The sequence below is a fragment of the Saccostrea cucullata genome, unplaced genomic scaffold, assembly GCF_032062105.1.
Source record: "Saccostrea cucullata isolate Sc308-1 unplaced genomic scaffold, CSIRO_AGI_Scuc_v1 ctg473, whole genome shotgun sequence".
NCBI lineage: Eukaryota > Metazoa > Mollusca > Bivalvia > Ostreida > Ostreidae > Saccostrea > Saccostrea cuccullata.
In genome coordinates, this window is record NW_026938446.1 from 599,014 (window position 1) to 623,540 (window position 24,527).

At 33.4% G+C, this 24,527-nt stretch overlaps 2 protein-coding genes across 2 annotated transcripts in view; both read right to left on the reverse strand.

The window, feature by feature from the left end:
• LOC134250308 (heterogeneous nuclear ribonucleoprotein A2 homolog 2-like) overlaps positions 1–24,527 on the reverse strand; it is a 120,091-nt gene that overhangs the window by 15,677 nt on the left and 79,887 nt on the right. The gene's annotated exons all lie outside the window — the stretch shown is intronic.
• On the reverse strand, positions 18,049–22,676 carry LOC134250309 (jmjC domain-containing protein 8-like). The gene is made up of 9 exons (XM_062732677.1): positions 22,565–22,676; positions 22,340–22,432; positions 22,094–22,142; positions 21,612–21,708; positions 20,146–20,214; positions 19,483–19,602; positions 19,136–19,203; positions 18,897–19,031; positions 18,049–18,150 (listed from the first exon to the last, which is right to left on the reverse strand). The coding sequence occupies exons 1-9, from the start codon at positions 22,654–22,656 to the stop codon at positions 18,070–18,072; spliced, it is 804 nt and encodes a 267-aa protein (XP_062588661.1). The 5' UTR covers positions 22,657–22,676; the 3' UTR covers positions 18,049–18,069.

The window sequence follows — 24,527 nt, forward strand, 5'->3', positions numbered from 1 at the left end:
ATGCTATTTTTCATCAAAATTGAGTAGATTTATGAGGCATCAAAATTGCCCAAAGGAAAGAAAAAAAATTGAAATAACCTCTCAAATGGAACATGCTGCCTTGTTTCTTAACTCCTAAAATCAAACAATCAACATGACATGAATCTCCACTGCATAAATCAACAATTTGTTGATAATTAATTATCTTCTGGGAAGTATGTTTAGTTGGTCCTTTTTTCTGTGCTGTATGTGTGGATCATGGGAAAGATTTCAAAAATGTTCATAACGACTCGTTTTCTTTTTTTATCTCAGTTTTTAACTGAGGTCTTTCAAATAAGGAATTGTTTTTGATTCATCGGTTGACAGGGGATATTTACTCCTCCATGACATCTGATCCCATCTCTGATGTGTTCGTGGGTCCTTGCTTGGTCTGTATTTAATTTGTATTGTTAGGCTACTTTCTTTATTTTCATATTTCGTTAAAAAAAATTAATATGTTCACAAAAAAGAAGAACAATTTTTAGGGTTCTACGAATCAATGCTAAATATCTGTTCTTTTTTTTTTCAGAACTCCCATCAAACAATTTTGATGAAAGGTGAAATTGTTAAACGGCAGAAATAGTAACAATAGCCCCTCGGAATGAGCCATACTTGATAGGAAGGAGACCAGAAGTGACATGCGAAGTAATAGTTCGCAAAGCCAATTTCGTTTCATCATTACGATGAAAATTTGATATGTAAATAACACGAAGACCGTCTAATTAACTTACTTTGGTCAGTGAAATGACTGCAGAGCGGACATTTAAGTGTCGTATCGGAGAAGAAGGTCCCTATGTGCATTTCATTGCCGTCACGAAGTCACTCTCGCCTAGATCTTAAAGTTGGCAAATAATTTTCGTGTTCGATTATCGTCTCTCTAATGGTCACCTCCGTATGAAACACGGTAGTCAATAATTTAAAAGTTTATGAGAGAGTAAATGAAGATGGACGATCGTATTTATATGTATTTCACCCTCACACAAACTACATAATGTCCCGACGCCAGCATCATGGACTGTGATCATCAATAATAGCCAATTTAGACATCACCGTTAACGAAGGTTCGATTGATAATATAAGACACTATATTCTGTGGTCCATGAAATGATTTCACTTTTCGTCATTTTATACTCATTAATTAATTACGTTCTCTGATTGGAACTAACGATGATTGTCTGCTATTCTGATAATTCTACGACTGCTACAGAGAGAGAGAGAGAGAGAGAGAGAGATTTTCATGCTTCCGAGGATCGTCATCATATGCCCCGTGTATGTCTGTCTGTAAGTCTTGATCGACTTGACCACGTTCAAAACCCTTTATGTTACATAAATATGGAAACGAACATTTTCAACGATTGATTGATTGATTGTATATTGTTTAACGTCCCTCTCGAGAATTTTTCACTCATATGGAGACGCCACCACTTGCCAATGAAGAGCTGCAAATTTTGTCCTATATTCAGCACTTAGGGCCATTGAGCAGGGAGGGATCTTTTTCGTGCCAACACCTACTGTGAAACGGGACCTCGGTTTATACGGTCTCATCCGAAGGACGGGTCTCCACATCCCACAGTGGGATTCGAACCCGCGACGTAAGGATCAACTCCTTCCTTCGCCACTCTATAGCAGACGCTCTAACCACGCGGGCGACAACATTTTCTACGAAAGTGCAGTATATATCCCGTTATATTTCGATTATCACAATTATTTCAAAAGTTATATTGATTAGATTTTTAACTTAGGTCCTTTCTCAGTTTATGTGGTCTTGGGACCAAGTCTATGATTGAACCTTTCACCAATAATTTGTAGCGTCCTCATGAAAGTGAAAGTTATCATTTCTCGTAGGGACGTATTATATAACGCAAACAATCAACACTAATTATTTTTTTTAATTGGTCAGTATCTATCTCAAACACTCTTCCATTCGGTAACCTAGACAATATGTCTATGTTTAATTTAATTGCATCTTAGTGATACAGAATAATACGTTAATTTTACTAGCTATTAAAGTGACATAGCAGAAACTTTGTAAAAGATGAAACAGTGCACGCACAGGAAAAGATAGCAGAGCTTCGGTGTATAAGTATGGTATGATGCAATAACAAACCAATATGAGGGGAAACGCACAAAAAAATGATTGTTTCAGTATCATGGAATAGAAAAAAAAATCAACAGGGGGAAAACGGGTTGGAAGGACTGCTAGAGAATTGATAGATTTTTGGGATAAGTTTTGTGCAACTGAAATATATACAAAAATAGTAATAAATGTAGAAAGTATGTTTCGGAAGAACTTGATGTCAAAAAAAAAAATGAGGTAAACATGTCGTTTTAGAAGAGATACCATAAATAATATGAATAATCTAAATAGAAAACTGGATAGAATTTAACTCACTTGGTTCTATACCAAGAAAAACATTTCGAACACTCCCTGTAATTTAGATCACGATTATTCATACTAGAATTTCAAATCCATCGTAATTGTATTCAAGCAAGACTTAACTGAAAGCTATGTTATACTACACCACAAGTCGCTGTCCATAGAGAAATAAATTTAGTGTATTAAACAGACAGAGGGAGCAGTGAAAGTGAAACGTGCTATAAAATTAATGGATTTTTCAGCAACATCGCTATGTTCGGGTTTTTATTTCTTTTTTTTTTTGGTGCTCCAGATCTTAACAAATATGTCTTTCAATCTGTCATTCTAATTGTAAATTTTTTAATATTAATCAAATACGAAAATCGCAGACAGTTTAAGTCTGCTTTTACTGTCATATAGAATTGTTTCTTAGCTTGCGATTCTTTTCTATTTTATGTAGATTTCTTATGGTTAGTGGTCGTACGTACCGAATTCTCGACTATTAAATCATATATGAGCTTTTAGGTTCTGTGCTTATATATATAAAACTAAGTATCAATACTGGTACTTCATCATTTTTAATAACACGCTTCGGAAATAGTGTCCGACTTTTTTCTCGCATTTCAGATTAATTAAAAGAAATCAATGAAAGAATGATTTACATTATCGTTTGCTAAAGTGTGAACTGTATTTTTGTACACCCTAATTTGCGATTGTAAAAAACTAAAACCTCGAAGACTTGCAGAACAAAAAAATAAAAAGACAGTTTGGAGAAATGTTTCTACGTAATATTAGCTAATAAGAAGCATGTCAGTAAATCTGTAGATCTATAATGATCGAAATCATGATGAAACACATGACGTGACTAGGAGTGCGCAAGGGTCGCAGTTAAATTATTTTAAATTAGGCGTTAACCACGCAATATTTTTTTCATAAGCGGCTTCTTACGCGATTTAACAGGTAACCACATCACGAATGGCAAGAAACAGACACTTTCTTACGATCAATTATGGATGTGTTTGAATTCCCCATCTGAGTAAAGGTTTTTGGTGAAATTTTTAACTTTTATATTTCTCGTAGAAAAAATATCCTTACATGCAAACAAATATAAACTTTGCTCATTCCATGCATATATATAAAAAAGAATTCTAGATATACACCTCCAAGAGTGCAATGCATTTATGGATAATTCGTCAAAATGTTTTTTATATAAGCACAATGTCCAATCTGATTTCTGTAAAATGCAACCCTATTTAACAAAACCTTTTCAAAGTAATTTTAAAAAGTATATTTCCCGCATCAGACTTTCGTCGCACTATCTTAATATAGAATGCGGAAGGTACCAAGGCAAGAGCAGAAATGATAGAAAATGCGATGTTTGTAATGGTCATCAAATAGAAGAATTTCATTTCATTCTCCAATGCCCTAGATATCTAAATCTAAGAAAGAAATATATAAATGAATATTATTACAAATCGCCAAGTACATTTAAATTAATCCATAATATCACGTAACGAATATTTATCAGGTTGACTTACATGTAATTTCTATCTGTGTAATCTCTCTATCTTATTGTCTGTATATCAAAACAGCGTTGTTCTATATTGTATACTATAACTTGAATTATTATTTACTGTTAAATCCAAAATCGTTATAATTGTATTCTATAAATGAGTGGAACTGTAGGACTGAGGAACACTTGACCTTAGGTTTCATCCCCCCCCACCCCCCAGTTTAGACTCATTGAGTCGATTGTATTATATGTTGTATGTCATATTTGTCATTTTGTAAACTGATGGGCTGTATTGCCCAAAGTTATATCCTGAACAAACTTATACTAAATATAATCCGATTATTTCGCATGGTTTTTGATAGGATATGATTTTTTTATCCGACAGAATGTTATTCTTTTTCCCATGTTTTACGAAATATAACTATTTCGTGTTTTAAAATTAATCTTTTATGTACATGTATGAAATTCAAATCCATGTAATACAGGATCGACTTGATCAAAAATTACGTCATGCAAAAACCATTATGACGTCTACTGACGTCTCATCAGTGGTTATGAAATTCAACTAACCCCTCGGCAAATGGGAAGGAGAATCAATTTTAAAAAAAAGCCACCATTCTGAAAAGCCCTTCTGCTATTTATTCGGAAAATAAAATTTATCTTAAAATTACAAAATTAAGAGAAATGAAGAGATATCTCTCAGCTTATCAAAAAATCTCTCATGTATCTCTCTCAAAATGAGATATACTTTAATATTTAAAGATACAATCAAAGAGATATCTCTTTAAGTTAAAGATATCTTTACTAAAGAGATATCTACAGAGATATCTCTTATTTTCTTTTATTGAAAGAAAATTTTTATTTCACGAGTAAATAATAAAAGGGTTTGCCATACACAATAGTCGCACCAAAATTAAACAACAAAAAAATTCCATGGAGTTAGAACTACAATCAAATCGAAAATACACTATATTATTTTCAATGAGTTGTTGAAAGTTGTTGAATTTTTTTTTTTAATGTATTTTAGTTTTCATGTGTCTAAACAATTACCGGCAGTGATTCCGGGAAACATTGAAAATGTTAGCCCCCACGGGATAAAAATACAATTGCCCTCCACTTCGCGTCGGGCAATATTTCATCCCTCGGGGACTAACGTGATCGATGTTGCCCTGAACCTGGTTATTATTTATACAAAATTTTCATCAAACTTAATAACATCTTAACCTGATTTAAATTATTTCCTTGCATTTCCCAAATTAATCATTTTGTTTAAGTTACCCATCCCTCCCCTATTTAATTTTTTTTTTGGAATGTAAATAAGTATGATAAGCTTTTCAAAAATATTCAAAGACATGTAATGAAAAATATATCATTGCTTCCATAGAATCATGCAAAGAATTTCTTTCCAGTAATGATTGCCTATTTAGATGGCTTCCACCCGGAAGTGATTTGCAGGTCTTATTTGTAAATTCCTGTGTCAATGGTTCTTTCAGAATTGTAAATAAATCACTAAAATGTAAGACAGGAAAAGGTAATAAAATAAGATGGATGGTAATTACGATGTCTACATAAAGAAACAATATTTCGCTTCAAAGCCACAAAATTTCCCAAGTTCCTTCTTATATATTTTTTTTTTCAATCAAATGTAAGAAACAAATTAATTTTGCATTTATATTTTACGTTAAAAGAGACAATAAAGTATCTAAACATCAATCATCCTTATTTTTCTGATCTATCCAGGCAATTTAATTTTACCTTGGTATGCATTTTATAATTAGATTGCTGCCATAACTGTACAGATAAATCAAGTGGGCGGTGGTTATTCAACATCCGGAGATTTTTCCAAGACATTTGCTTTCTAAGCTTCTTTTTGGCATGCGAGTCTTGCCGAGTTGTAGTACCGGTAGTATATAACTTTGTAAGACAAGAATTTTCGGTCTTCCTACAATCCCCTAATTATGTTCCCCAAACGAAGTTGGGGAACATATTGTTTTTACTCTGTTTCTTATTATTATTATTATTTTTCTTCTTCTTCTTCTTCTTCTTCTTCTTCTTCCTGGAACTTTTTTGTCCGGGAATGATCTTGTAAACTGTTCGTCCGATGTAGGTAAAACCTTTTTAGGGTTAGTAGACATGTTATGTAGATTTGCGGAATCAAGGTCATTTTGCGCGCACGTGCTTGCAAGAGCGTGCACGTGCAACACGTGAAATGACCAATATAATAAATATAGCCACAACTTTTCTTTTTTCAGATGAAATGCTTTGAAACTCATAATGTGAGGATATATTAGTAGTATAGACATGGCGACATGGTGAAAATAGCAAGATCTCACGCGCATGCACGTGCACTTCACTCTGATTGGCTGCAACTAAAGTCTCAATATCTTTCTTATTTTTTGACGAAATCCTTTGAAATTTTGAACATAGCCATGTATTAGGATATCCTACAACATGAAATAAAGCAATTATCATGAAAACACGTACATGCACGTGCGCTGCAATCTGATTGGCTGAAACTTTAAACAGCTTTAACTCCCTTGGTTTTCAACCAAACAGGATGGGATTTGGAATATAGATAGATATAACGGAACTTCTACAAGTAGGTATGGTCACCATGCACATGCATACATGTGCGTGTACATGTGCTGCAATCTGATTGGCTGAAACTTTAAACAGCTATAACTCCCTTAGTTTTCACCCAAACGGGGTGGAATTTAGAACATAGATAGATGTAATGGACTTCTACAAGAAGGTATGGTCACCATGCTCATGTATGCACGTGCGTGCACGTGAAATGAGTAAAATCAAACATACACTTGAATGAGCGTATTTTTTAAATAATTTTGGATTAAATACTTTAATATTCAGTGTATTAAAAATATAGATTGTGTAGACAAGATGATATGGTCATGACGCAAATGCATTCACATGTGCACGCGAGCAATGCTAAAGTTTAAATGATTTTTGTACACTTCTTCGTAAATGTTGTTAAAATCTCAGATGCATAGAGTTTGTCTTATTTAATGAAGCTTACAGGGAATATGGCACCAAAAGGGAGTTGGGGAGCGTTTGGGGAACATCTGTAACGGTCCCCGTTACAATTAGCACTAGTTGTTAGATACGTTACTAAAGTTATGTCCGATTTTTCATTCGTTCCAAGCTAGATCTTTGGAACCAATGAAAAATAAAATCAGTTGACATGTGCTATAACGGCATATAGTTATACGAGTGCAATGTACAGGTCTATAAAACCAATTTGCTTATCCTTGCATGTCTTAAATCTTAAAAAAAAAATGTATGCATGCTCATTTCAAAGTCGCTGATAAACCTTTATTACTTGTAGATCAACTATTATTCTTTTTAAAAACGGGCATTTGGTCTCGATTTGATATCAAGTAACAATTGTACGCTCACAGTTTTGATGCGCTGCGCTACGGACCAAAATTCCATGGCATGCGAAGATCCAGATCAAATTTGACGCAAATACGATCTTTGGACTTCAAAGGTAAATCACTTTATTTGGATTACAAAGTGTTATAGAACGCGCAGATACACAAACTAAAGAAATCCTCTCATACTGTTTGTGTTTACATGTATTAATGAATTGTGCCACAAATCCATCAAACTAAACTTTTATTTATTCAGACTAAATGTATTTGGGGAGAGGGGGAGTCCTGCTTCGCACTTTTATCGACAATAAAGAACTCGTCTCCATCTTTGAATGATACTTACATCCTCACTTCTACCATGCATCATTTAAATAACAACAGTGAGTCAGCTGTGATGTAAAATTATAGGATGCATTCAACTAATGGAGGTTTTTGCACTGCTTGATATATCATTTATTCATGGCATATCTAATGCATTCATTCCACTCTAATAACACTCGATTTTAATCATGAAATTAATATCAATCAGATTTAAACGATGCATTAAACATGCATATATATTTCATATCACATGTTCTCCCAGAAGAAATTGATCAAACCTAGATCTGCACAATTCCAATGTATTAAAACAAATATACAAGCGAAAATAAAAGGTACTCACCTACAAAAAAGCTTATATGTAGTGACTATTTCATTTACTCCCACTCCAGCAGAAATCGATATGGCGAAAAGATATATCTGATACAAAAAACCTTGTAAACTTGTAATTCTTTGAAGAGAACTATTTCGGTGTATACTGGAATTGTCCTCAATATTTTGTCAAGATAAGGCTCGTCAAGTAGTTACGGCTTCAAAGTCTTGATTATATTACCTAGGCTTTGATGACACTGCTTCCTTAAAGCTTCTTACGCGCATATTTCTCCATCACCGAACAGGGTATAAGGTTACAGGAGCTTGAAATAGCTCACAATGATTAATCAAATTTATTACAGCACAATCTCTACTGATTGTGTCATTAGGGGGGCTTTAGGAGGATTTCGCATATGATTTAATTTCCAAGTCCTTAATACTCAGAGAAGTGTGTTAGTCTAGATAAACTACGCTTGCCCCGAACTTTCAATGGAGTACAAATCTCGCTCAATTCTGCAAATTAAATATTCTAGTATTTGCAAATATTGGTGTGTTTTTACCTCTCTCTGATCCTGTTTTGCTATCGTTGAATAGCGATAAAAAATATATATACTTTTATTTAATAAGTAGCTACTGATGAAAACCCGAAAATACGCGCACATTGAATCTGCCTAGGACAATATTAATGTCAATGTCATTTCAAAATGATAATTTTATTACTGGCTGCAGACATAGCCTGGTACCCTGTCTCATCTAGTGACGCGGAGTATACGAAGCATAACAGGGACAGGGAACCAGGCTAGCTGCAGACACTGCGTCATAATGCAAAACCTTTATGACGTCACAAATACGAAAAGAATCCCTGCGTCATAATGCAAAAATTTTGTGACCTCACAAACGCCAAAAGGATTTCGGTACAATCCCCCATTCGTTTCCTTATCCTCAGAGAAGTAAAATATAAATGCCACAAACAAGAACACGTTTGTTTTTTTGGTGGTTTTGAGACTTTCATCACTGGCATTACATAACAACTTTCAATGGAGTCAATTCTGCAAATTAAATATTCTAGTATTTGCAAATATTGGTGTGTTTTTACCTCTCTCTATCCTGTTTTGCTATCGTTGAATAGCGATAAAAAATATATATACTTTTATTTAATAAGTAGCTACTGATGAAAACCCGAAAATACGCGCACATTGAATCTGCCAAGGACAATATTAATGTCAATGTCATTTCAAAATATAATTTTATTTGCTGCAGACATAGCCTGGTACCCTGCCTCATCTAGTGACGCGGAATATACGAAGCATAACAGGGACAGGGAACCAGGCTAGCTGCAGACACTGCGTCATAATGCAAAACCTTTATTATAGAAAAGAATTCATAATGCAAAATTTTTGTGACCTCACAAACGCCAAAAGGACAAAATTTTCTCCTCAGAGAAGTAAAATATAAATATGGTGGTTTTGACTTTCATATATAATCCTTACTAATCAACTGGTAAGATCTTTTTACGGACAAAACTGTAGATAACTATATTTTGGCGACACTTTATTTTTGCGACAGAGGTATTATAGGTATTTATAACCGAGACAAAATCTTCGCTAGTTATGGTTTTTGTTTATATAATCCTTACTAATACGTATTTACACGAGAATGTAGTTTTCGCGGGTAGACAGACACGTACTGGTAATTACGTGAAAATGAAGTTCTCGCGAATAAAAACTGATATACTACAGTATCTGAATATATGTTACACGCATTTCATTTTGAATTTTGTGTTCTATTTTATTTACTTTTTAAGGATATCTAATTTAGTTATTACTTATTATTATTACTCCAGCCGAGAACCAGATCCAACATTTTTGGAGAGAATTCTTCAATATTTTGGCTTACTTGAAGTTCCAACTGAAGTTTGTCCATCGTGTTGTGGAATTATACTGGTAAGTTTATACTAAAAAGATGTCAAACATGAATTTCATATAGAATTATAGAAATTTTGATTTTGCTATACCAAATGTCAGGTTTTGTTAATAAGTTTATTTGAGTGTCAGGATTTTAAAAAAAGCATGCTGTATACCTATTAATGTAATGTTTTGCCATCATACATTTTATACAATGAATACCCTTATTTGCTGTAGGTCGTCATTGGGTGGATTGTTATTCAGGTCGTGGTTGTTATAGTCTACAGATACTGCTCCAGTTATGGTAAAAGATCGGTACGTACATGTATAATTTACAAAAAAAATGAATGAGAAAATGTTTCTGAAGTGAACAAATCTTAACATACTGAAGTAAATTATCCATCAAAACAATGCAAAATATAGTCCCTTAGGTTAATTATATCGTAATTAAATGTATGTAATAAGTATTAATTTAATTATTTAAATATTAATTTTTTGCGAAATCTTTTTCTCATTCGAGACGGAATGTTAACAAGCTAATTTAGAAATTAAAGTAAAAGTATTGTTAATTTCATTGCAAAAGCTTAACATCTTCTTGAGATATTGCCCGGAAAAGAAAGTTTATGTACATGTATGAACCATGTTGTTTGACCTTAATTTTAATCTCAAAACAAGATGTGTTTGTGAAACACTATGTGCCCAGCGGCAACAAAGTTCAAAAAAAGCTATTTTTAGCATATAGGTCACAGTTAAGGTCATTGACCAAGGTGTCATTTGAAAGGATTTGATTGGTGAAGTATGCATATCAAATATGAAGTCTCTATCTTTCATGGTTCAAAAGTTATGGCGAAGGTTAAAGTTTGCAGAAAAAAGCTATTTTCAGCATATAGGCCACAGTCAAGGTCACAAGGTCATTGACCTTGGTGTCATTTGAAAGAGCTTAATTAGTGAAGTATGCATACAAAATATGAAGTCTCTGTCTTTCATGGTTCAAAAGTTATGGCGAAGGTTAAGGTTTGCAGACAAACAAACAGACAAAGAGACAGACAGGACAACAAGCAAATTCAAAGAATTGTGGTCCCCCGCTTTCGGTGTCTTTGTGGGTGAGATGTCATTTTTTTATGACATATCGTCTCAAATATGAATGCCCAATCATATGTCAATTAGAAATTTAAAAATCAATCCTGAAGGTCAAGGTCAGTAGGTCACATATCATAGGATGCATGGAAATATTTTGTCACAGGTAATGTGCATGTACATGTTCAAATATGAAAGCCATATCTCTTCTCAATATAAGGAACAATATGTGTTTCTGAAACACTGAGGACCCCTAATGGCAACATAGCGAAGATTAAACTTTTCTGAAATGCAAATTAAATATATCATTACCCAAAGATTGTTTTAATTAAAAGTAGGTCAAACTCCAAGGTCAAGGTCATTTTTGAAATCCAATGAAAGTTCCTGTCACAAGGATTAAATATGTGAAACATGAAAGCCTTAGCCCTAACCCTTTAAAAGCTATGGTCAAGGTTTGTTTTTTAAAATTAAGTTAAACTCCAAGGTCAAGGGCAAAGGATCGGACTTCTTTGTATCCAATGAAGGGTCTTCTTACAAGAATTACATATGTGAAGTATGAAAGCCCTATCCATTACTGTTCAAAAGTTATGGCCAATGTTAAAGTTTTTTCACAAGTACAGAAATCTCCAAGGTCAAGGTCAATAGGTCAAGGTTATGGGTATCCAATGAAAGGCCTTGCCACAAGAAATACATGTGTGAAATATGAAAGTCCTAGTTTTTACCATTCAAAAGTTATGGCCAAAGTAAAAGTTTGGAATTTTTGTGTAAAAGTGGGTCAAACTCCAAGGTCAAGGTCACAAGGTCAAATTTGGTGGTATCCAAAGAAAGGTCTTGTCACAAGGAATGCACATGTGAAATATGAAAGTCATAGCTCTACTTAATCAAAAGTTGTGGGCAAGGATCAAGTTTTTGTGACGGATGGACAGACTGACGGAGAGACGGACAAACGGAGAGACGGACAGACGAATGAGATTTAATGTCCCCTCGCTTTTGCGAAAGAGGGGAACAAAACAACATACGCCCCGGATCTATCGATTCGGGTGCATAAAACCGATAAAAAGGGATCTTCATGGGCCATAGTACGATATGGTAAAACAATTCACTGCAAAGCTCAAAGACTTCTCCAGATATCGCGCGGAAACAAAAAATAATATATAAAACAGACAGAATTTATGACCTTGACCTCTTGATTTTAAAACCGATATAAGCGTCTTTCTTAGGCAATAAGGTTTATAAAAGTGTGTACAATTTCAACGGAAAATCTCAAAAGGTTCTCGAAATATCGTGTGGAAACGAAATTAAAGTGTTACAGACAATCAGAAATACAGACGGACGAACAGACAGGCAAACCGAAATAATATTTTTGAAATTTTGAACATATTTTATTGTTTAAGTCATACAAAGGATTGGTTACAAGTACTTAGAAAAAAACCTTTCCCGTAATGTATACATTTATAACTATAGTAATTGTCAAACGGACAAAGGTACCGGTATTAACAATTGTATTGAAAATGTAAAGTTATACATGAAAAATATAATCTATTTCTTAGACACTTATTAACTGTTAGAGTCATTACTATGTGCAAGTCTGTCATGATGCATGCAAATGATAATACATAATGACAACAATACTTGCTACAAAAATTATATGATAATGATAAGCATAATAAACATAAACACAAACAAAATTCTTATGTTATAATGGAAAACCGAAATCGATGTAAAATAATTGCAGGGCAACTTAAATAATTTGCATTGCATACTGACAAAAATTGCATCTAGCATAACGGAAGTGACATGTTGGCGATATTTAATATTTAATGCCGCATACTGACATATTCTCTATAGATATTATATGCTATAGCATGTCAATATTATCTATAGAAAAACATAAAGGCAGAAATTATTTAAAGCCATTTTATATGCCATTCTTCTGTTCAAAAGTTAAATTTCTTGCATGTCACCGTATTCATATTGCATTTGGACATACAGATTTTTCATGTCGACATTATCTATTAAAAATAATATGATACCTTGGGGAGGGAGGATATACAACAATTTATACACATTATTTTTTGTTTTTAAAATGTCTATTTATATTTTAGGTGGCACATTGCCAGGGTTTGCAACAATTCGTCAATAATACCACGTCTACTTGCCGAAACGCTACAGTAACTCCTGAAAATGCCATTTCTAAAATTTCTAATGCCGCTTTGGTGGGAAATGTTGAAGAACAAAATCACAATGTGCACGAATCGTCAAGGCCAAAATAAAATTATAGTTTGTTTTGAATTGCCTCCCGCCCCATTGAAATGCCACCTCCTGAAAAAAAATTATTGACCAAAAGTAGGAAGATTTTTTTTAATTTAATTAATTTTTTTTGCCCATTACATGTATCACATGCACCATACAAAACACTGAAATACAGCCTCAGATCTATGTAAAATGAGGTTTTTTGTTGATGATAGATGCTTTTTTTTTTAAGTCAGAAAAAATGTTTTTATTGTTTACTGAGATTTTTATCAAAAATTTAAAATTTATCTTCAGTAAAAAAAAAATAATTTCCCTCCCTCCTGTGTCTGAAACCCTTCAGGCGGCAATTCCAAACAAACAATTTTTTAAGGATGGCCCAACTGATGATAAAAGCTCAGTCTCTGTCGGGGTTTGCTTGCCAGATGAAACCACAGTTGTGGAATGTTATGAAGACATCGATGAAAGAAATGTCACCGATGATGATTTCTCAGATTCATCTGATGGCACAGATAGGTATGCTTCTGATGGCTACAGCAGCGACAAGATCCGGAAGTTGAAGCTCTATGGTTGGAATCCATAAAAGAAAATTCCAGAAATTCCAATGTATCAGACTTTGATGTATTTATGAATGAAGAAATCAAGGCTACCGATGGTACAAGCATTGCCGAGGATCATTCAGTTAAGGGAATGGTTAACACTCAAAAAGAGGATTTCTCTGATGTCACAAAGCCCAATAAAGCAAACAATTTGCCAAATGCACTGGAGAACGAATCCGTTGCTAAATCAGAAGATGCAGAGGACCCAGCCAGCTATGTTGAATTGTTCAATGGATCTGACTCTACCTCGGACTCTATCTTACAATCCGAGGACAGTGATGGTTATTTATCAGATTCCTCTGATACTACGGTCTGTGGTTATTTGTCAGAGGATGACAGTGATAGCGATGTGGATATTTGCTTTAAAGAAAGCATACAGGATGACCCCGAAAAAAACAAGTTCCAAGGAGAACTCAGTAGAAAAGCCAGTGATGCAATACAAAAGCATTTTGAATCTGAATTCTCAGAAGTCGATTTTTCCCAGCAAACAGCTATTAAATCATTTTCAGCTGATGCCAAGGGCATGGGACCATTCCATAAATCTGTAAATGCAAAGAAAGCATCCTGTAAGAGCAGCACATTTGGATGTTTCGGAGATTCAGCTTTTGTGCTCGCTTTTGAGAATACAAAATTCACGGAAAGGAAGAAAGATAAACAATATATATCTAATCATCATATCTCAGATGATACTACTTGGGCTATTGAAAAGAAAGGGAAAGGAATTCCGCGGATGCTGAATATTCTGATGATGATAAAGATGATATGTTTGAACATGCTGAAGATGACCGAGTTAATGATACAGACTCAGAAGTAGGGATTTTGCAACAATCTGTCGATAATACAACGTCTACTTGCCAAAACACTTCTCCCGAAATAGCCATTTCAAATATATCAAAAGCTGCTTTGGTAGGAAATGATGAACATGAAAACAATGTGCAGAATTGCTATGATCAAAATTTTAATTCAGCAAGTTTATTCCACTATCCAGAAAATTCCAAAAGCAGTACTCTTAAACAAGAAGTGTCGGAAAACATGTGTGAATCGCCACCCGATGATAAAAGCTCAATACCTGTCAGGGTTTGATTGTCAGATAGAGTCCAAGTTGTGGAATGTAATAAAGACATCGATGAAAGAAATTTCACCAATGATGATTTGTCAGAGTCGTCTGATGATACAAATAGTTATGCTTCTGATGGCTACAGCAGCGTCACCGATCTGGAAGTTGAAACTCAATGGTTGGAATCCATAGAAGAAAATTCCAATGTACCAGACGTGGATGTATTTATGAAAGAAGAAACCAAGGCTACCGATGGCGCAAACATTGCTGAGGATTATTCGGTTAAGGGATTAGTTAAAACGAAAATAAAGGATTTCTCTGATTCTACTAAGCTCAATAAAGCAAACGATTTGCCAAATGCACTGGAGAACGAATCCGTTACCAACTCGGAAGACGCAATGGACCAAGTAAACGATGTTGCTTTGCCCGATAGATCTGACCCTACATTGGAACCTGTGTTAGGATTCGAGGAGAGCGATGGATATTTATCCGATTCCTCAGAGGCTACAATTTGCGAATATTTGTCAGAAGATGACAGTGATAGCGATGTGGGTACTTGCTGTATGCAATTCAATTCATTTGAGGATGTTTCCTCAAAGAACAAGTTCGATGGAGATATCAGAAGGAACGACAAAGATGCAATACAAGAGAAGTTTGAAACTAAACTCCCAGAAGTCGGTTTTTCTCAGCAAATATTAAGTCACTTTCAGATAATATCAAAAGCATAAAAGAGATCCAAACAATTGAAAATGCTCAAAAGAAAGCAGCATCATGTAAGGGCAACGCCTTTGGATGTTTTAGAAATTTAATTATTGTGGTCGCTTTTGAGAGTGGAAAATCACTTGAATGGAAGGAAAAAAAACAAGATATTTCTGTAGAACTTAAAGATGAACAACATTCTCGTAAATATTCTTTTGATGCGGCATCAGTAACACTTATGTCTAAGTCTTATATCATAGGTGACACTACTCGGGTTATCGAAAATAAAGTCGATGCGGGAGATAATTTCAGTGATGATGAATATTCTGATGATGATAATATAGAGGAATATGCTGTAAATGACAAAAATAGTTCAGATGATTCAGAACCAGAAATTAAAGCTCTAGGGTTGGCTGCAATGGAAGAAAATTCAGGAAATTCCAAAGTATCATACAAGTATATGGATGCCTATATAAGTCAAGAAAACAAGGCTTCCATTGATACAAACATTGCTAAGGATCTTTCATTTAAGGAAGTGGTTAAATCTCAAGTACATGATTCCTTTTGATTCAATGAAGCATAGTAAAAAGGATTTGGTTATAAAATCAGGGTACAAATCTGTTGACAAATCGGAAGACACAGAGGTGCCAGCAAGAAATGTTGAATTGTCCGATAAATATAACACTTCATCGAAATATGTGGTAAAATCCGAGGACAGTGATAGTTATTTATCCAATTCCTCTGAAGCAATGATTTCCAGATATCCGCCTGGTGATGACATTGATAGCAGTGTGGATTCATGCTCAAATAGCACTACTAGTATGCAACTAATCTTATTTGAAAACGTTCCCGGAAAGATCAGGTTCGATGGAGAACTCAGTGGGAAAGGCATAGATGCAACACAAAAGAATTTCAAAAACCTCATGTCTTAGAAGTCGGTTTTTCCCATCACACGGCTGTTAAGTTCTCTACAGCTGATACCAAGGGCACGGGGACCGATCCGGAAAATTAAAAATACAAAGAAAAAAGAATCGTTTAAGAGAAGCAGCACCTCTGGCTGTGTTGGGGATTTCATTTTTGTGGCCGATTGGGAGAGTGAAAAATCCCTAAAATGGTAGGACGAGAAACAAGATATTCCTGTAAAACCTAGAGATCACCAACTTTCTAGAGGATATGCTTTTGAAGAGGCATCAGCAAAACCCTTATCTGAGCCTCATATCACAGAAAACACTACTCTAGTTATCGACAATAGAGTCAACACAAAGGAGAATTTCAGTGATGATGAATATTCTGATGATAATGATGATGATATGGCTGAATGTGCTGCAGATGACAATTGTAGTGATAAAGACCATGAATTCGAGGCTCTATGGTCAGAATTAATTGCTACAGAAGAAAGTCCAAACTTGTCCAAAAGTGAATATACATGCATTACAAATGATGCAGCCACTTAGTTACTATTTCTTAAAAGGGAATATTGTTTTGTTTAAAGAATCTATGCAGATAAAAGCTGGCAATGATGCAAAGTAAAAGCTTTGGATGGTGGCTCACAAATATCCTTACAAAAATGTGATAAGTAGAAATGTTTCTAACTTTGATCCATCATCCTTTATTGGTTCATTCTTGATATATATGTACTTGAATGCATGAGCCGACAGTGAGTACCTTTAAAGTTTAAGTCATAATATGGGATCACAATTTTCCATTGGAAAATATTCAGTCTGATAATAAAACAACAGACTGAAAATATTCAGTCTGAAAATAAAACAACAGTGCTCAAGTTACTCAAGTGAGATTTAATGCTCATGAGCTTCCTGATTTATTTAGAAATTATTTTTCCATCTTTTTTCTTCCGTTTCTTTCATCCTCTTCTGCTGATTTTCTGGGTTTTTTTTAATAATGACACCTAGATTGAGTACTAGTAGATTGTGTATGTGCGTAATAGTCAATTTTAAAGTAGAAAAAAATTACTGGGGAAAATTTCATCCTCAATTCAAAACTGGATTTTAGTTTATTTTTAATTTTGAAGTTACCAGTAAACTTGTAACTCTCACTTGCTCCACAAAATTCATTTTTCAGTAACGATATTATAAAGTGGTGTGTTTTTCTAAATGCAAACTGAGTAAATAATCCCCCTAGCCACCCAACATGAACATGCATTTCCATTTATTTCAAATACCAAATATATCACATCATTCAGGTTAAGTCCATGAAGCAAAATACAAAGGACAGTGAACAAAACTGAGGCTTATACATGTATAGGGACTGGAGAAGATCATCCTGAGATGACAAATATGGCAGACATAGAAAACTCTCTTTTAGAAATGTTTTTCAAAATCCTCTTACAAGACTGATATCTTTTACTGGAATAAATAAAAATTATCTTAGATTTTCTAAGTTCAAATTCCTTTTCTGTCAGAAATTCAAACTGCAATGTAAGATGGTATTGTGTGCATTTTAATAAAGATTTAATTTCTCATGGTATATAAAAAGCTCTAAAACAATTTTTAAAAGTGATGATCTTTCAAAAACAACAAAAATACACTTCTTAATATATAAAATATAAATAAATATTTATTAACCCAAAAAAGTTGATATAAAAACACTTGTGTCAAGGTTTAAGGTACCATGCCACCATCTATCTGGGAAGTAGATTATCTGTAAATGGAATTAAAAGAAAAAACTTAGAAAGTGCCAAAAGATTTTGTATTTCCTAATTTTTATATTATTTGAAGTATTGCTTCTTTAACAAGATTTCTCACAAAAATTTGAGGCACATTATCAGTCATTTATGCAAGATTCCAAAGGATGGTGTTTCTGCTAAACTTTTATAATCATAGATATTTAATGAGGTAAAATTCTGTCATTATTATCTTTGTTTACACTCTGTGGTGTATATGGTAGCAGGAAAAATTCTGTGATTTCCATGTAGTTAAGCAATTTATTGTCAAGGAACTTGTTAACTAATGGATTGAAGACTATGGGTTAAGTTTACTAACCTCTCCTTGATTGATTGTACCGTCTAATGGATAGAAGCCTACATAACAATCTATTAACCATGAACTTAATAACTAATGGACAGTAGCCTACAGGATAATTCTACTGACCTTTCCTTTGTTGATTATATAGTCTAATAGATAGAAGACTACAGGATAATCGGATAATCTGTTAACCATGGACTTGATCAACTAATGGATAGAAGCCTACAGGATAATTCTACTGACCTCTTCTCCTTGGTTGATTATACAGTCTAATGGATAGAAGCCTACAGGATAATTGGATAATCTATTAACCAATTATCCTTGATCAACTAATGGATAGAAGCCTACAAGATAAATCTACTGACCTGTTATTGGTTGATTATACAGTCTAATGGTTAAAGCCTATAGGATAAATCTACTGACCTCTCCTTGATTGATTGTACAGTCTAATGGATAGTCTTCAGGGTGAAGCTTTGGATAGTCTTCTATCAACCACTGTAAGGTGGTTCTGTTTGGATGGAATGAGGGAGTCTTCTCTGGGGGGTAAAGGAACCATCTCTTTAAATAAAACAGTAATTACACATGTACAGTAAATAAGACTAAAAAAAAATCTTAAATGAAAACAACCTGTGAAAAATTCGATTTGGAAACCCCTTTCTTACTTTTCTGCCAAAAATAACTTCTCCAAATCCAGGACCATGAAAATGGAAGGGTACACCAGTACCAGCTCCTGTTTAAATACATGTATGTAAAATACATCAAAAAACATTTATATCATTTAAATTGTCTTGTAATCTTTTTCATCTCCTAAATGGATTCTACAATCAAATAAGAAAATGATTAATGTCTTGCAAAATTTCTTGATTTACAATTCCTTGTCCTAAAGCTCCACTAAAGTTTTGCAGCTTTGCTGTAGTAAGTAATGCCTTTATATATACAATTTCTAAAATGCATGATTTACAGGTACATGTAATTACTTTCTATATAAATTCTAAGATGGATCTCCTACCTGCCACCCCAAAGCTGTAAGCACCAGTCATCCTGGGAAGCTGGTAAGGGGGAGGGTTGTACTGACTGAACAACTCCTTCCACTCTGTGTAATTGTTATCCCCAAACCAGTAAAATGTCTCTAGAATGCAATCAAGAAATAAACGTTTCTTTTTTCTCTACAGAGTTTTAATTAATTGTTTCCTTTTCAGATTTCCTAATTAAGAACCCTCTCTACACTGCACACTAAAGAGTTCTGATTCAAAGGTATTTTTCTGCAGTTAGAGTGATCTGCCCTTAGATCTAAATTCTAAAAAATAGAAATTTACAATATATTACTCAATTTGTAATTAATTCAAGTATTCTTAACATTTCAAAAGACCAAGATAAATTAACTGAACATGTAATTTACATGTATTTTCTCTATTGAAGTAAGTAAAAGTGTTTTCTATTCACTGATACTGTCTTGTCTTTGAACATTTTTCCTGGGGGCAAATGCCACGCACCATATAGTGAAAATTAAATAAATAAGCTCATTATTAACTCCTTTATACAATACATTTTTCTCAATGTCCAAAAAAATATTTGCACTTGTGTAGATAGGGTCCTTAAATCTTAATGTTGTCCTCTTCAAAATGATATTTCTAGGCATAACAGAAAAGTTTTACAAGTTGATTTATCTTACCGTTTCCTAACATTTCCAGTGTCTGGGGCTTCATAACATTCTCTACATAATACTTAAGAGTTACATCCCCTGAAAGCAATTAAACACAGCTGTAGATTGTAATAAATAAGAAATAAAAGCAGATATCTCATACTTATTTTGTAAATCATCTTTCTTAAAGCAGCAATACAGCTGCAAATCGTGTGCTTTTTCATTCAAATTTACCCAATATATCATTAAGGAATAAGGTAAACAGTTGAAGTAAGCATTTTGAGGAAAATAAATATTCTCTCCTCATACAATATTATCGTAATTAGAATCTGCCGGAAAATCAAGGGTCGTACAACTTAGATCTGTTTACTTGTACCACGTGAGTTCTAAAATGGCACGTGCATACAATGTAGGTTTACAATTATAATGGAATATTAGGTAAAAGCAATTCTCAGAATCAAAATATCTTAACTCTCCGGTAAATTAATGATAGTTAACATTTTAGTCTGCATTTAGACGAATTTAACATGATTAAGTACAAATGTTGACGTTTTGTGTATTGGGTGCAGGAGAGTCCCCCTCCCCCAAGAAAATTTTGTTTTTAATGGAAAATCCACCAAATCATCACAATTTTTTTAATAAAATGTTTTCAATTTAATTTACTTTTAACACAAAATGTCAAACAAAATATCTTTCTGCAGATCAAATACAATTTGCACTTCATATTGCAATAATTTTTATATGTCATAGGTGCATTTTTATGTTGTTTACACTGATTTTTTTTTTCTTTGAAAGCCATGGAGATACGAGAAATGATAGCATGTATCAACAATCCTGTAGGGTAGAATCTTCGCGAGCACGTGAATGTTGCCGAGATCCCGTTTCTTCTTCATCCAATGATTATATTAATCTCCCAACTAAATTTTTGTCAGGAAAGTTGCTTTTTAATTTCAAGCCCTATTTTTGGTTTTGTTTTTCGTTTTGGTCGACTTTGTCAATGTAGCAGGCCTACCGGGCTTCCCTCTCTTACCATGCTGTTTTGTTTATGAAAACTATACGCATGCGTGTGTAGCATGGAATGTGGAACCTCGAACACGTTGCGATGTATATATTTATGTACCATAAATAATTATTAATTTTAATGAAATAATCAGAATTATTTACTTATGAAATTTGTAATTTTCCGAAAGTGTATACATTTATGAGTATGAACAAAATTCCAAATCCTACAGGAACATTTTAACAAGTCTGTTTTTCAAGAGATGCATCATATTGTCACTTTAATTGAATCTTTAAATTGATAACTGACATAAAATACTTTGGTCTTGCTAAAAGTTACATTGCAATTTGATCTTTTAAAAAACATGGCTACAGTAACAATGGATAAATTTCCAACAGAATCAAGGACCTGTCCAAGACACAGTTATATTACTCAAGCTATAAGTCAACAGCAATGCAAAAAAGTGAAATTGACAACTATGATGTTTACAACTTACTTTTGTCATAGGAGTGTGTATTTGCAGAACTTAATCTAATCTTTTTAGATCCATACTTTTCCAACATTAGCTCTTTCTCACATATTCCATAAAATTTCTGCAATGAAAATACACAATATTTATAAATCATATTTTTCAAATTAAGATGGCAAATGGTGATTCAATACCACAGAATCAGCTAAGTTAAACTTTGCTGCCTCTTTTAGTATAAAAATTATAGGTTTACTTTTATTTACCCCCAGAATTTAGAATTGCATGAGTAATCTAGTTTACAGATAAGCTTGTGTTTCATCATTGTACAAAGTAGAAACCTGTCATGACTATAAACAGAAAATTCCCCTCACTGTTGTTTCTCTTTGTTAATTATTATTTGATGAAACAACATTTATATGGTAATTAACACTGTCACATATATTTACATGAACCAGCAAGGATCTGAATTACCTGGTTGTCACTGTATGCTGAAATTTATGTATACTTACTGAATTGTCTGTTGCATGTTGAATAATTACTGGCTTTGTATAGGCATATCTGGGGAAAAATCAAACATTACGTAACATGTTTCAATATTCAGAATGTTAAAATACCTGCACGATAAAAACATTCTAAAAATTAAGGTTAGATGAATCAGGGACCTATATACTATATAGTATATATAGGTCCCTGGATGAATGCAGATTTTAGATTCATCTGAGAAGTTAGAACGTACAAATCCAAAATCATACCACCTTTGTATAAATTCTTCTTGTGATAATGAAGAAGCTTTTCTAACTTCAACTGTGCAGGGCCCTGGATTAGCTAATAAAAAGTAGTCTGTGCTCCTGAAAGAAAATAATAACTGAGGAAATTCGAATTACAATACGTATACAAAACCAGTGCAAGCAATTAATCCACTACTATTTAACTTATTGCGATATAATACGAGAAATATCTTTTTAAAAATAATAAATTACCAGCCCCCGTTTTCCCTTGAAGCTACATATTTGTTGATTAAAAGGAAAATTGAAGACACCAGACAAAATAGCGTACGACTTGATGTTTTCATATCCTTGCTGGGGTGGGTAAAACTAGTCCTATCACTTTAAAGCACTCCCGGGTTTTGCTAATAATAGATGATAGTTAATCATCACCCTTTTACCTTGACCTTTCCTTTGACGTGACCTTACTTTTCTCTGCGCCGTTTCAAAGATTCAAAGAAACTATTCAAAATATATCAATTTTTAATCCAACCACAAGGGCTTGTGTAGAGAAAATAAGTCAGTTAATGGCTATTGTGGGATCCAGTTTGATGTTGATATCTATTTCTCAAATATTATTAAATAATGAAATGCTTTCTTTGGTTGATAGTACGGGAATTAATGTCGCAGATGTTGTAGGAAAAAATGCATAACCCTCACATGAAGAGACTCCGTACATGACAGGACTTCAGTCTAACATATTTAAGAGATCGGACATTTATTTAAGCTTTAAAAATGAGACCGCTATAAGGTATTATATATATATGGGGTCAATCAAACGCTACATTGCATGCTACAAATATATCAGTACTAAATGTATCAGTTCTGTATATGGAACATTATATTTTCAGTTTGGGGCACTATCAACAACCAACTACCAATACTATATGTCGGTAAATGATTGTATTATTGGGGGAGGGGGGTCGACATGCTCCCATGCACCCCCTCCTGTTACTACGGACATGCACAATAAAATGATTCCTTCTAAAATCATCATTTCATAATAAAATTGTACCTTTCCATTTTAATTACATATATAAAACGGTAACACGAGTTAAGCTACCAAGTATCTCAGACAATATAATACATAAAGTCGTACAAAGTTGGAAAAGCCAAGATTAAAGTTGGAATTGGAATTTCCAACTTTAAAGTTGGAATTACCAACTTTGAAAAAAATATTGTGTGGCACTAGTACGCTTCCATAGATATTAACATTTATTCAATGACATCAACATTTTTGACCTTTATCTTTTGACCTTGATCGAACATTTTTTTTAAAAATTTGTATTTAGCTAAGCTTCAAAGAAACAAATCAAAGTTTGTTTTTTTTTTTCATCAAACTAAATATGTCCTGATACAGACTGCGGAAAGCTATTCAAATTCAACATTTCTTTAACCTTTCCTAATTAACTTTTCTCAAATTTGGTACACTTACATTTAATAACGAAAATATTGTTGTATGTGATCTCAATTTAAAAGAAACTAGTGAGTATGATCTCAGATATATTTGAAAACAATGACAATCTGGTTCAATGTATTTGCACAATTGTTAGCAAACTAGGTATCAAGTGTTATGGGTATGTTTTTATAAATGAAAAAAACGCTACAAACTGTGGATGACATTAAAAAGCAGAGTAATTTTGAGAAACTTTCTGAACGTTGTTTTTGACGTTACAATGTTAGTTGACCGTGCTCCGTAGTAACAAAACATGTTGCTTAAAAAATTGGCTACCATGAATTCAATATAATCAAATGGAATGAAACTTCACATATCGACAAAATAAATGTTTTTATTTACGAAAATGTGTTGATATCTAATCTTGTAATAACATTATGATGATGAGGAACATTGTCTACGTATTTTTTGAATGACCCTCGTATGATATGTTCATATTACACACAATATGTTATTACAAAAAAAAAAAAAAAAAACATCTGATCCCAATTCTTTGAATTTGCTTGTTTTTTCATCAAACTAAATATGTCCTGATACAGACTGCGGAAAGCTATTCAAATTCAACATTTCTTTAACCTTTCCTAATTAACTTTTCTCAAATTTATGTTGATCTCAATTTAAAAGAAACTAGTGAGTATTCCAGATATCTTTTATCAGATATCTGTCCTGACACATTAATTAGTAAGAATTTATCTGTATCCATTTTTTAATGGATTTTTTGAC

What these genes read in the sequence shown, in the direction of transcription:
- LOC134250309 (XM_062732677.1), bottom strand. Translation starts at nt 22,656, where the DNA reads ATGAAAACATCAAGTCGTACGCTATTTTGTCTGGTGTCTTCAATTTTC. An exon ending in TCAAGGGAAAACGGGGGCTG is followed by an intron (nt 22,433 to 22,564) that starts GTAATTTATTAT and finishes ATTTTCTTTCAG; the next exon opens with GAGCACAGACTACTTTTTAT. An exon ending in AACATGCAACAGACAATTCA is followed by an intron (nt 21,709 to 22,093) that starts GTAAGTATACAT and finishes TTTTCATTGCAG; the next exon opens with AAATTTTATGGAATATGTGA.